Source organism: Ananas comosus, linkage group 6 (assembly GCF_001540865.1).
Source record: "Ananas comosus cultivar F153 linkage group 6, ASM154086v1, whole genome shotgun sequence".
In the NCBI taxonomy this organism is placed as follows: domain Eukaryota; kingdom Viridiplantae; phylum Streptophyta; class Magnoliopsida; order Poales; family Bromeliaceae; genus Ananas; species Ananas comosus.
In genome coordinates, this window is record NC_033626.1 from 11,355,240 (window position 1) to 11,367,426 (window position 12,187).

General features: G+C 37.7%; 2 protein-coding genes across 2 annotated transcripts; one reads left to right on the forward strand and one right to left on the reverse strand.

Moving 5' to 3' along the window:
- Positions 782–1,634, reverse strand: LOC109711954 (vegetative cell wall protein gp1-like). The gene has a single exon (XM_020235336.1). The coding sequence runs from the start codon at positions 1,516–1,518 to the stop codon at positions 1,111–1,113; it is 408 nt and encodes a 135-aa protein (XP_020090925.1). The 5' UTR covers positions 1,519–1,634; the 3' UTR covers positions 782–1,110.
- On the forward strand, positions 5,143–10,957 carry LOC109712132 (dicarboxylate transporter 2.1, chloroplastic-like). Its single transcript, XM_020235556.1, is given in 6 exon segments — positions 5,143–5,774; positions 5,776–5,971; positions 7,623–7,936; positions 8,635–9,083; positions 9,573–9,708; positions 10,892–10,957. Coding segments are annotated over 5 exon segments (1,707 nt in total). The 3' UTR covers positions 9,689–9,708; positions 10,892–10,957.

Sequence of the window (12,187 nt, forward strand, 5' to 3'; positions counted from 1 at the left end):
TTAAATCAAAAGAATTAAAAAGTTGGATAGCCAAATTAAAATTTTGAAAGATTAGTTCATAGTTTAGCTATGACATATTTTTTTTAGGCCTATTTTATTTTGCTTGCTAACATTAGATATGCCTTGGTTCCAGAGAAGACACTTAGAACAAATATAAAGATATGGGCCGAATAGTTAGACGAAAGAATTAGCCCAAATCACACCCAATAAAGATAACGGGTCGAGATGTGCCCGCCCGAACCCAATAACTAATTCTACAAATTTTACTTCAGCCCAATTAGTGCGTGAAAAACATTTTTTTACTCATTAAAAAAAATAAAAATAAAAGCTAGCACGATATCAATAATATTTTTAACTAAAATCTAAAAGGGATAAGTAAATTGTAGATATTTTTGGATGAGATTAAAATTATTTTTTTATCATAGACTTAACATTTCTCTTTTAAATAATGTAGAGATTATTATTATTAAGTAAAAATGTATAAAATTTTATTTGAAGTATAGAGCATTTTGATTTGATTATCTAATCTTTCAAAATTTTAATTTTAGTACCTAATCTTTTAATTTATTTATTTTAATTTATTTGATGACTCTTCGGATGAAAAAAATTTGAACTAATTGTTTACTTTAATAATTTATAGTCACATTAATTATATAAAATATATGAATTAAATACATAAAAATAAATGAAGCATTCAAATTTTAAAATTAAAGAGTTATTATTTGCTCAAATTAAGTAAATTAAAAGATTAATTAGATGGTAAAATTAAAATAAGTGATAGTTGAGATAAGTTTTATATATTTTTTTCTTTTATTGCTAAGGAAATACAAGAGAAAGAATTACACCAGGAATAATATTACAAAGAACACTGTAGGCGCTTAGCAGTGGCTTTTACTCATCAAATCCGGCAGATAAAAAATACAATATGAAACAAAAATTAGAAGAAACAAAAAAAAAAGAAACGAAATTCTCAATACTATGATAACAGTGCATAGTGCGTGAAGATTAATTAATAACCCAACAATTACAATCATTAGTCACGCACATATATATATATTGCATGAACGTGAGAAGGGCACGTACGTACGTAGTCGATCCTCTGAAGACAATTTAGAAGGCGTAGGCGACGGCGGCAACGGCGGCGGTGGCGGCAATGATCCAAGAGGCGGGGCGGAGGGCTTGGGCAGGGGACATGGGGGCGTCGGATGGCATGGGGCCGGGGGAGGGGGGAAACACGAGGGGCGAGGCGGGCGGCGTCACCTTCGCGATCTTGGGAGCTGGAGCTGGGGCCTTCTCCGGCCGGGCGGGGGCCGGTGCTGGAGGAGATTGCGGAGGAGCCATCGGGGCTGGCGGAGGAGACGTCTGGGCCGGCGGAGGAGCCAGCGGGGCCGGCGGAGGAGCCTGTGTAGGGGCTGGAGATGACGGCGGGGACGGGCCTGGTGCTGGGCCTTGTGCGGAGGCGGCTACGACGAATAGCGCGACCGCAGTGGCGAGGAGGGGAAAGCGAGAGATCGCCATTCTCAATTAGGTGTGATCGCCGAAGGAGAAAGCGAGAGAATGGGATCTAATGCCTGTGTGTGTGTGTTTAACTGGGGCTCTAGGAGCTCTTCTTGCTTAATTCTTCGAAGGAAAGAGGGGAGCTCAGGTTGAGTATTTATAGGGGACGTGCATTGTATGTATGTGATACAACAATAATAATAATAATATTGAAAAAAAGAAAACGCGTTCACGATTCGAATGGATGATTACCGTTATGGTACATATGATGGTATCTTCGAGCAATCTTGTGATCGAATCTTTGTTTATTGCAGAAGCTGTAATTTTTGTGAAATATATGAAATAATTGTTGTATTTTAAAATTTTAAACCGTTAAAAATGATGTTTATTTTTTTTTTATTTTTAATATTTTCTCTCACGTCTGGAATTAATCAAGATTTTTATTTATTGGCTAGGTTCATGACATTGGCTTCAATTAAATAAAAGAAAATTAATAATATTAGAAGCCTGACACATTACTTTGAATTCAGAATTTTTTACTCTGATATTATATTAAATATATGAAACAACTGCTGTATTTTAAAAACTTCAACTGTTAGAGAAAAATATTTAAATATTTTTATATTTAATAATTTTTTGTGTGACACTACTATATATTATTTTTTTATAAGAGATTATACTAGTTTAGAATAAAATTTGACTTCGCAAATGATGAGCGACGTGAGATCACGAAGAGTTGCGGACCGAATTTGGCCTTTTTTTTTTTTTTTTTTTTTGTAGAGGGGGCCATCCATCCCGATAGGTAGGGAAAATTAAAATCATTTCATATTATTTTTCATGGTATATCGGAATAGAGGTTTTTTGAATTCGAATTCTTTGGACTTCAAATTTGATTTAAAATTTTCATATTCAATCTAAGTCTGCATATTGGACCTATTAAAATATTTCAAATTCAGACGTAAGAAGGATCGAAAGTTATATATTATAGAAAATATTGTAGACCGATTACATAATGTATTGTGATATATCTGGTGGAGACAGATCACACACAACTATACAGGATATTTTTGTCGTACAATTGTAATGCATCGTATCTATGTGCTGGTCTCAAATTATGATGTTTTACATACGCTTAACTCAGTTCAGTGTGCTGATTTTTAATTCCCACCATAGGCACAGTGAAATTGTTAAGATTATCTTTCATAGTTTTCTATAAGAATGATCTTTTAGCTAAGAGATCTATAACAAGGTCCTGCATATGAGTCATGGAATATGACCCTAGTCAAACATGTGCATAAGCTTGGAAAATAACCAAATTTGTAAAATATTGATGGTCCAAACCAGACTCAAACCCACATGAATTGATTGAGCCACATTTCGGATGATAGCTTTATTCGTAGAGGCTGGAACCTTCAGTACGTAGGACTTGTTACACACCTAAATAAGCGCTTAAGGAATTAATATTTTATTGATTAACTTCACGTGTAATTTCAATTGAACTGGATAAATAATGGGAAAATAGAGATTATTTTATTTTCTTTTATTTCCTTTGGTATTCAAATACTTTATGGCTTTTAAATAGCAATTTTTGACACATCAGTTGGTACGTGCTTCCAAATCAAAATATAACAGGACAAGGGAGTACTAATTCCATTTTGTTAAGCTCTTCATCTATTATAGTATAGATTTATTAACTTAAACGTGAAGAGCACAATGAGAGTTGCAGTGCACGCCACTGTTGCATTAAATTAATTAATTCCCCTTCTAAATTTTTCTGCATACGGGAAGGATCAAAAAGTCAAATCAAGGGAGATTAAAACATAAAACCAACAGTTTGTAAGTAGAGGCTCCATGTGACACCTCAAAAGTGCCATGTTGGATTATGTAGAAGAGTTTTAGCACTATTGTAAGTATTTTGAAGCAGTGATTTAGATTTTATTAGTTACTAATTCTGATCAATTAAGTTGTTATATGTCCTATCAAAATAATTGTCAAAAATAATTTGAAAAACTAGCCTTTTTTTTTTTTCTTATAAATCTGCTAATGCGCAAATAAATAAAAAAATTTGCTAAATAAGATGTTAATGTATCCAAACAAACTCAATCAAGGTCTAATCTCCGCCCAAGGCCTTAACTTCCAAAATCAAGACCCAAGCTAGAAGCTTATTAGATTCTTTTTTATGGGCCTATGTAAAATTGGAGTAGTAGGATTAGAAGGCCCAAAACCCCATACTAGTTATCCTTGGAGATTAGTACCCAGACTTTTTTAAGCCTGGGGCTAGCCAGGCCTGATCGGCATCTCGCATGTCTAGGATATATCTTGAACCAATCATATTATATCAAGTGAGATAACCAAAAAAAAAAAAAACTAATCAAAAGCAATACAGTAGTTGCAGTGAAGATATGTAATTAGATGTTTCAAATCCTATGTGAATAAGTGAGAAAGAAAAAACTTTCTTCTTGTTATTGAGACCGCCTTGCACTCCTCCTAGCGAAGTTTTTGAAGAGCAAGGCCCACTACTTCTCCGTAAATCGTGTAAATTCTTGAATGTCGTAAATCTTCACCCGCAGAATCATTCTATTTGTAAATTGTTCATAAATCGATAAGAGATATCGCATTACTCTTTTAACTCAAATGCTTCAGGATCTGCTTGAACAATTGCAGGCTTCGTTACTTCTTTCTCTACGCACAAATGTTGAAGTAAATTTGGAGCGTCAACTGAGGTTTTCGTCTCAGATACTATCTTCCACGTAGTGCAACGGCAACTATTACTGTCACCATGCATGACGTGTCATTCTCTCATTCGCTCATTCGTTCATTTTGTCCTAGGCAACGCAATCATCTTTGAGAAATGATTGCGTGCACTTGGTGTACACATACGTCTCAGTCATCACTGACGGGCTAAAACACTAAAATATAGGTCTCGAAATTATAATCGATTGTGTGTATGTCAAAATGCATAACTTTAGCATACTGATTCTTTTAGCCACCGTTTGGTTCGGGATTAAGTAAAAACTTGTTATTCCAGGGATAAAGTTAAATTCAGAGTTAAAGTGAGGTTAGAGTAATTTTATGTTTGGTTGAGAATTGGGTTTAGTCCAGATATAGATAAAATAATGTTTGATTGGAGTAGGTGGGATAAAAAGGATAGTGGGTAAAATAGTATTTTGTTTGGTTGGAGTAGTGAGGTGGGGTGAGATTAGCTAACCCCACCTCCCAAATTGGGTGTTTGAAAATAACTTCGGGGTTAAGGGGTTATTCCACCCCTTAACCCCGAACCAAACGGGTGCTTATAAATCAAATAATGATTGTTTCTATATCACTATTTTTCATATTTATTTGATTTCAAAAGGATAAACTTCTACAAATTATAGTTTTTTTGTTTAGGTAAGAGATAGCAAGGTGCCCATTTTGTTTTGTTCATTAACTTTTTAGATATGTGCAGATAAATTTTTATTAAATTTGATTTTGATTCTAATCCCACGCGCCGAGTGTGATTAGAGAGCGGTGCACGGAGTGTACTGATACACCGAGTGCAGGAAATATTTTATGCTGAGGTATCCCGCACACCAAAACCATATAGTCTTTCCTCTCAACTGCTCTCTCCTTCCCCCCTCTCTCTCTCGGGCTCTCCGTTCATCGGCCATGGAGAGCTTCGCCCTAGCGCGCCCCTCACCTTCTCGATCCCCGCCCCGTCCCCCTCTCCGCTCTCTCCCTCCTCCGCCGCCGCCGCTGCCGCCGAGCCGGCGGCGGCCTCCGCCGCCCTCACGCACCCACCCCCGCTCCGCCCCGCCACCCACCGCCACCGCCCTCCCCTCCTCCGCCCCCGGAGCCCGCACCCGCCCGCTCCGAGCCGCTGCCGCCGCCTCCTCTCCCCCACCGCAATCCCCCGATCCCCAATCCGCTCCGCCGCCGCTTCCCCCGGCGTCGCCGCCCCCGCAGGGCGCGAAGCCCCTCCCCCTCGCCATCTCCCTCGCCGTGGGCCTCGCCGTCCGCTTCCTCGTCCCCAAGCCCCCCGAGGTCTCCCTCCAGGCGTGGCAGCTCCTCGCCATCTTCCTCTCCACCATCGCCGGCCTCGTCCTGAGTCCCCTCCCCGTCGGCGCCTGGGCCTTCCTCGGCCTCACCACCGCCGTGCTCACGCGCACGCTCAGCTTCGCCGCCGCGTTCGGCGCCTTCAGCAACGAGGTGATCTGGCTCATCGTCATCTCCTTCTTCTTCGCCCGGGGATTCGTCAAGACCGGCCTCGGGGACCGGATCGCCACCTACTTCGTGAAATGGGAGGAGCACTCTGGGGCTCTCGTACGGGCTCACGATCAGCGAGGCGTGCATCGCCCCTGCCATGCCCAGCACCACCGCCAGGGCCGGCGGAGTGTTCCTTCCGATTATCAAGTCGCTCTCCCTCTCGGCCGGGAGCCGGCCTGGTGATCCCTCGGCGAGGAAGCTCGGATCTTATTTGATTCAGTCTCAATTCCAGGTTAGCTCGTTTGCATGCCGAAATTAAGTACTTTTACTAATTTCAGGTTGTTTTGTGTTAATAATATTTTGCATCTAGCGTCTCATTATGAACATTCTGTTACTGATGATTGGATCATGTACCGCAATTTCTGCATACCGGCTTGGTGGTACACTGGTACTTGATGTGAAAAGTAGATGCTAATGAAGAAATTCGTCCTGTTATTCCATGTTCACATAACTGATGATCCCTTTGTCTGTCAAAATAATGTGAGAAGATAATAGTGGCCTGATGCATGCTTTTTGTGCCGAGTGAATTCTAACTTCAATTCGATTTGGCTTCTTCATCCATCCTTCCAAGACGTGAAGAGAATTCAGGTAGGCCTACTGTCGGCGTGAGAAGTCTTAGAATCTAGGTATCTAGCAAACCTACTCATGCTTTTTGAACTTCTATGCGGAGTGGAGATGAGTTGATTAGTAAATGATTACTACCCATTATATGTATAATATCAAACTGTAAGTGTTCTCTAATTTTGAAAGTGAAAAGGTGCAAACAATACAGACTTTTCAAAAAGCTAAATTAGTGGCGTTTTTGATGATCACTTTTGATATAGAATTTCCTAAACTTTTCTAACTAGGGTTGCAACATATTTTTGAAATGCTACACCTTGATGTGCTTGTGCGGCTCTGCCTATCGTTTTGCTTTTAGCTGTAGCCACTTTACTAGAGTGTTTGGGAAAAGAATCTGTAGCTTCTGTTGCAACAGGAAGCTAAAGTAAGATTTTGAGCCCAGCAAATTAAAGTCCAACTTAACAATTCTACTCCTGCTCTAGAGAAGCTGTCGGAAAAACGTTAGTATAGTGCTTCTCCTAGAAGTAGTACTCAACTAGCATTTCGTCAGACAACACTATGCCAAATAGTAGAGCCAAACATTTCCAAGTGTCTATTCTTTTAAACAACTATTGTTGCTTCATTTTTGTTCCACAGAGCCTGCAGCGGGATGTTTATATTGAGAGACCACTGTAGTATTTATTTAACATCTATGTTAGTCGACATGCTCTAACATACTCCATTACTCCAACAATTCGATTTATCTGTTTTCATATGGTTATGAGAATGTACATGAGAATGAACCTTCAACACTGTTTTAGCAAAGTATATGTTTGATGTTTCTGACTTACCCTGTAAAATTTGGAATGAAAATTTTCATATGGACACTTCCTGGTTATCCTCTGGCTATGGGTAGTTATGATTTCAGAGGTATGTTGAACGATCTTTTTGATGGTAGCCTTGTCAATGGACTAACGCTGAGCTTTGTATGGTGAAGGTTTTTTGAACAAAAGGGCATGGAACAAACTCTAGAATCTGGATAAATGCTAAACCTATGAATTTAGGACTGGCCTAATGGTATTATAAGTGACCGAAATCTTAGGCAGGAACTAATATATCCTACAGGAGGAACGGACCATTAATTCTGTCTTTTAAACACTCGAAAGATTGATAAATTTACCTATAGTGGTCAATTAGTTATGTTGATTTCATCTAGCATATATGGAGTATACAACAGATTGAGGATTTTTGTGGTTTTCTCTTAATCTTCTAGACATTTTCATCCTCTTGACAAGAATATTCATAAGGACTTATTCATGTGTTTTTGTTTTGATGCACGGCAGGCATCTGGTAACTCGAGTGCTCTTTTCCTGACTGCTGCAGCTCAAAACCTCTTATGTCTGAAATTAGCAGAGGAGCTTGGGGTTAAAATTGCTAGTCCATGGGTATCTTGGTTCAAGGCTGCAAGCTTGCCTGCCATTGTTTCCCTTTTAGCTACTCCATATCTATTATACAAAATATTTCCTCCAGAAACCAAAGACACACCAGATGCACCTGCTTTAGCTGCGGAAAAGCTTGAACAGATGGGCCCTATGACAAAGAATGAAGTGGTGATGATATGTACCATGCTTCTTGCTGTTTCATTATGGGTTTTTGGGTAAGTAGTACCTCTCACAAATAGGTAGTTTTGTGTATATGTACTGCTAGAGTAAGGTGCCTTCAATTTCATATGTTCATTAAGGGCCTGTTCTGACCTGATTATGCACTCTGTGCTACAAGTGAAGTGGAGGCTGCAAATTCGCTGTGCATACTTCGTACTAATCTATTTAGCGCTTATCTAATCTATTCTCCAATAAATAGTAGCAGGTATTTGCAAGCAAAAGGACAGGATCTTTTGCTATGGCTGAAAGCTGAAATGAACTTCTCGGTTATAAAAAAATAGAGGTTTCAATTGGAGCTTGCTGCTAGTGCAGCCAGTTGCTGGTGGCAGTTTTTATAGGAAAAGGATATTTGTATTTTATGAACAACTCTATTGAGAAGGCACTTTTTCAAATGCTCCACCCAGGCCAAATAAACTCGAAGATTCACTTACTGAATCTTCCCTTTTAATTTTCCTGTCAAAGAAACATACCATTGCGCCTCTCTCTAGCTATGCTTACAAATGCTTTTTGACCCTACGAATATGAGCAGCGCGTATAAACATTTGTTGACCTGTTATTCAATCAATGCCTCAATTCTAGATGTTATTTTCAAGGAAAAAACATGGAGAAATAGCATCAATATTTTGTCTCATTTCCTGCAACTTTTGCATTTGTAAGTATTCTGAAGTATACAAATATGTGATTCCTTTTACAGAGAGACTCTTGGTATTGCAAGTGTTGTTGCAGCCATGCTTGGATTATCCATTCTTCTCCTTCTTGGTGTATTGGAATGGGATGATTGCTTGAGTGAGAAGTCCGCATGGGATACCTTGTCTTGGTTTGCAGTTCTAGTTGGAATGGCTGGGCAGCTCACAAACCTTGGAATAGTGACATGGATGTCCAACTGTGTGGCCAAGTATCTACAGTCTTTCTCTTTGAGTTGGCCTGTGGCGTTCATTGTTCTTCAGGCATCGTACTTCTTTATTCACTATTTATTTGCAAGTCAAACTGGGCATGTTGGAGCCCTCTACTCGGCATTTCTTGCTATGCACTTAGCAGCTGGTGTACCTGGTGTATTGGCAGCACTCGCTTTAGCATATAATACAAATCTTTTTGGTGCCCAAACACATTACAGTAGCGGTCAGGCTGCTGTATACTATGGAGGTTACTTCCCTCTCACTTCTCTTTGGTTCATATTTGTTCATGTATGATATTGGCTTGTATTTGCTTCTTTTACTTTGAGTTTCAGATTGAATTCCTAAAACGCCATCGTAATTAGAATACCAATCAACTATCACACTCTCTTACTGACCGTACTTGGTGCAGTTTGGTTAAGGGCTTGATGGTTCGTATCTAAGGTCCCAAGTTCGAAGCCTAGTTGCTTCATATTTTTAGCTGAGTTTGTTTATAAAGAATGAACAAAGCAGATAGCATGCTATCTCTCTCTCAAAAAATAAAAAAATAAAAAATAAAAAAAATCATACTCTCTTATTGGCTGAAATAAGATGGATGTAAGTTGTAAACACTATTGTTGGATCTGGTCAGCTGCTACTCTACTGAATTGCTGAAAATTTTATAGCCATTTTGCACCAGAATTCAACCCCTGGTCAGATTATGCAGCTTTAATAACCCTTGTTTCCTTTTTTCGTGCAGCTGGCTATGTGGATCTTCCTGATGTATTCAAGTTAGGTTTTATAACAGCCATGGTTAATGCTTTGATCTGGGGAGTTGTTGGAACCTTCTGGTGGAAATTTTTGGGCCTCTACTGAGTATTGACGCTGCATTTAATGTAAGTCTTGATCAATTTTCTTATAGTGTCAGGAGGTTTAGTGCTCCATTTTGGAAATAATTTATTTTTTTCTGTATTCTTCAAATCTTTGATAGTGAAACGGAGCTCTCAACTTTTGAGTTCATGTCCCCTTATGCTGTTAAATAATTATACTCAATATCAATACTGTCACTGTAGTTTTTAGGTCTACGTTGGTATCTATTGCTAAAGAGACTTCCCTAGACCTACCTATACGTTGGAGGGTTGCAATATTAATGTGTTGGATTCAGGAAAAGAATGGTTCCACTGTAGTTTACAACTGATTTGTGTATGTACTTAATGGAACATTTAAGTTAGCTTAGGTAATACCAACCGTCCCTAGCGCAAGTGGCAAAAGAGCTTGGTGGTTGGTACCCGAGATCCAAGTTCGAATATTAGTTGATTCACATTTCTAGCTAAGTTTATTTCTAAATGAAATAAACGAAGTGGGTAGCATACTACCTTTCTCTCAAAAAAAGAAGAAGAAGTTAACTTAGGTAATAGACTAGCTGGAAGACATGGAAAAAAAGTGTCATTTCAAAAATTTTGCCACTATCTAGAAGATGTACACTTGTTTACTCAGTCTTCAGGCCGGATACTTCAAACCCCGCTCAGCTTGGTAGGTAATATTCTAAAATGACAGTATTATAGTCGTATTCTTTGATGAGAAACACGTGAGAAAGATGCTTTGAGACAACTAGTGTTGAATTTTGTGAAGCCAGTAAGCAAACCAATCAAGTTTGTCTGCTATTTCCATGTTCATATCTCTGACAGAATTATGACCAAGCTAACCTTTTTCAGATGCTTAACTCCTAAATTAAGACTAGTTGTTTTAAATATTGTGCTCATACTTCCAAGCACTGTACACATTTATTTTCTGAATTAAGACGTGTTATTTATTTCTTATTCAGTACCTTTGAAATGAATTTTCTCATCTGATTGATTGACAAACGAGAACTTCAGCAAAACCCTTTCTGCAATGGAAATATCTCTGCATTAGATTATGCCAAAATTTAGTAAGATTGACTGAAATAATCTTGAATTGTTCCTTTCTGCGACAGAAACGAACTGCGGCAAAGCCCTTCAGAAAACTGAAGCAAAACTAATCTTCATTTAGTAGATTACTTTGCCGAAATTTATCTTTGATTTTTTTTTTTTTAATCAGAACTTTTGGCTGTACTCCTCGTGTCGGCTCTATCTTAAACTGACCAAGATATGATTCGTACTTTAACACCAAAGAATCAAACCAAGAGCTTCCATTCGGCAAGGATTAGATACTTCATTTTTCGGTGTTTGAATTATAGTTAACGACTGTGGTAAGCATTAGATATGCTGTTAACATATGGTGATTGACTTTCTTTGTTCCATACTTAATGCAGTACTTTGTCTAAGATGACATTTTTAAATATAAATTGTCCTTTTAGATCTGGTATCTACGTCTTGGTGATCTTTGGACATTGTAGTCTTTGCATTTCATTTGTTACATGAATGATCTATATTAAACTGTCAACTATAGAAGCCGGAGTTTTGGGACATATCGTGACAAATATTTTAATAGTAAATTGTATGGGGAGTTTATCGAGTTTATATATTTTTAGCTTAAGGCCCATCACTTATGAATTCACAAGGCAATTGTACTCCTTGGTCTAGAGGCATTTTAATCTTTTACAATAAAAATGTACAAAACTCATTTGAACTATAAATCATTTTGAGTCATAATCTAACTTTTAAAAATTTTGAGTTTACTATCCAAACTTTTAATTTGTTTGATTTTCAGTCACTCAACGGTACTTTGACTTTACAATTAAGTTAATTATTTATATGAATGAATTTATAGTTGCGAAAATTACATTTAAATTTAAAAGTGAAAAATATTATTAACTGACTCAAATTAAATAAATTAAAAGATAAGATAATAAAATTAAAATTAGTTAATTTACTTTAGCTGTTTCATGTTGATGAACAATATGGCGGAAAAAAAACAATGTTGATTTTTAAAAAACAATCTTACAATATGACAGGAAAGAAACAATGTGATTTTTAGAAAGCAATCTTTTGATTCCTTAGCGTTCGCTAGACAAGTTCAAAATATGGAAAAGGAACGGGCTGAATTGTGCAGAACAAGCGATGGATTTTGATTTTGGATTGTAATCTCATTGGGTTTTTTTTTTTTTTAGTTTGTAATTTTTTTTCCTTTATTTGTGGCCCTTAATAATTACGAGGCTCCGATATCTCAATCTTTGTAGCTAAATTTATTTATCAAATGAATGAAACGAATTGCATGTTTTGCATATTATCTTATTCTCTTAAAAAAAATATAAAAAAACAAAAAAGTTATTTAAAATGGTGCTTAGCTGTAACTACGTTTTGTACATGATTATCATCTTTTGACTGCAAGCAGCTTTCCACACGTTTTTGTTTATCCAACTGGACAAAAAGTGCTACAGCATGTAGTACACCG

Excerpts from the sequence above, each read along its gene's own strand:
- LOC109711954 (XM_020235336.1), bottom strand. The coding sequence starts at position 1,518 with ATGGCGATCTCTCGCTTTCCCCTCCTCGCCACTGCGGTCGCGCTATTC.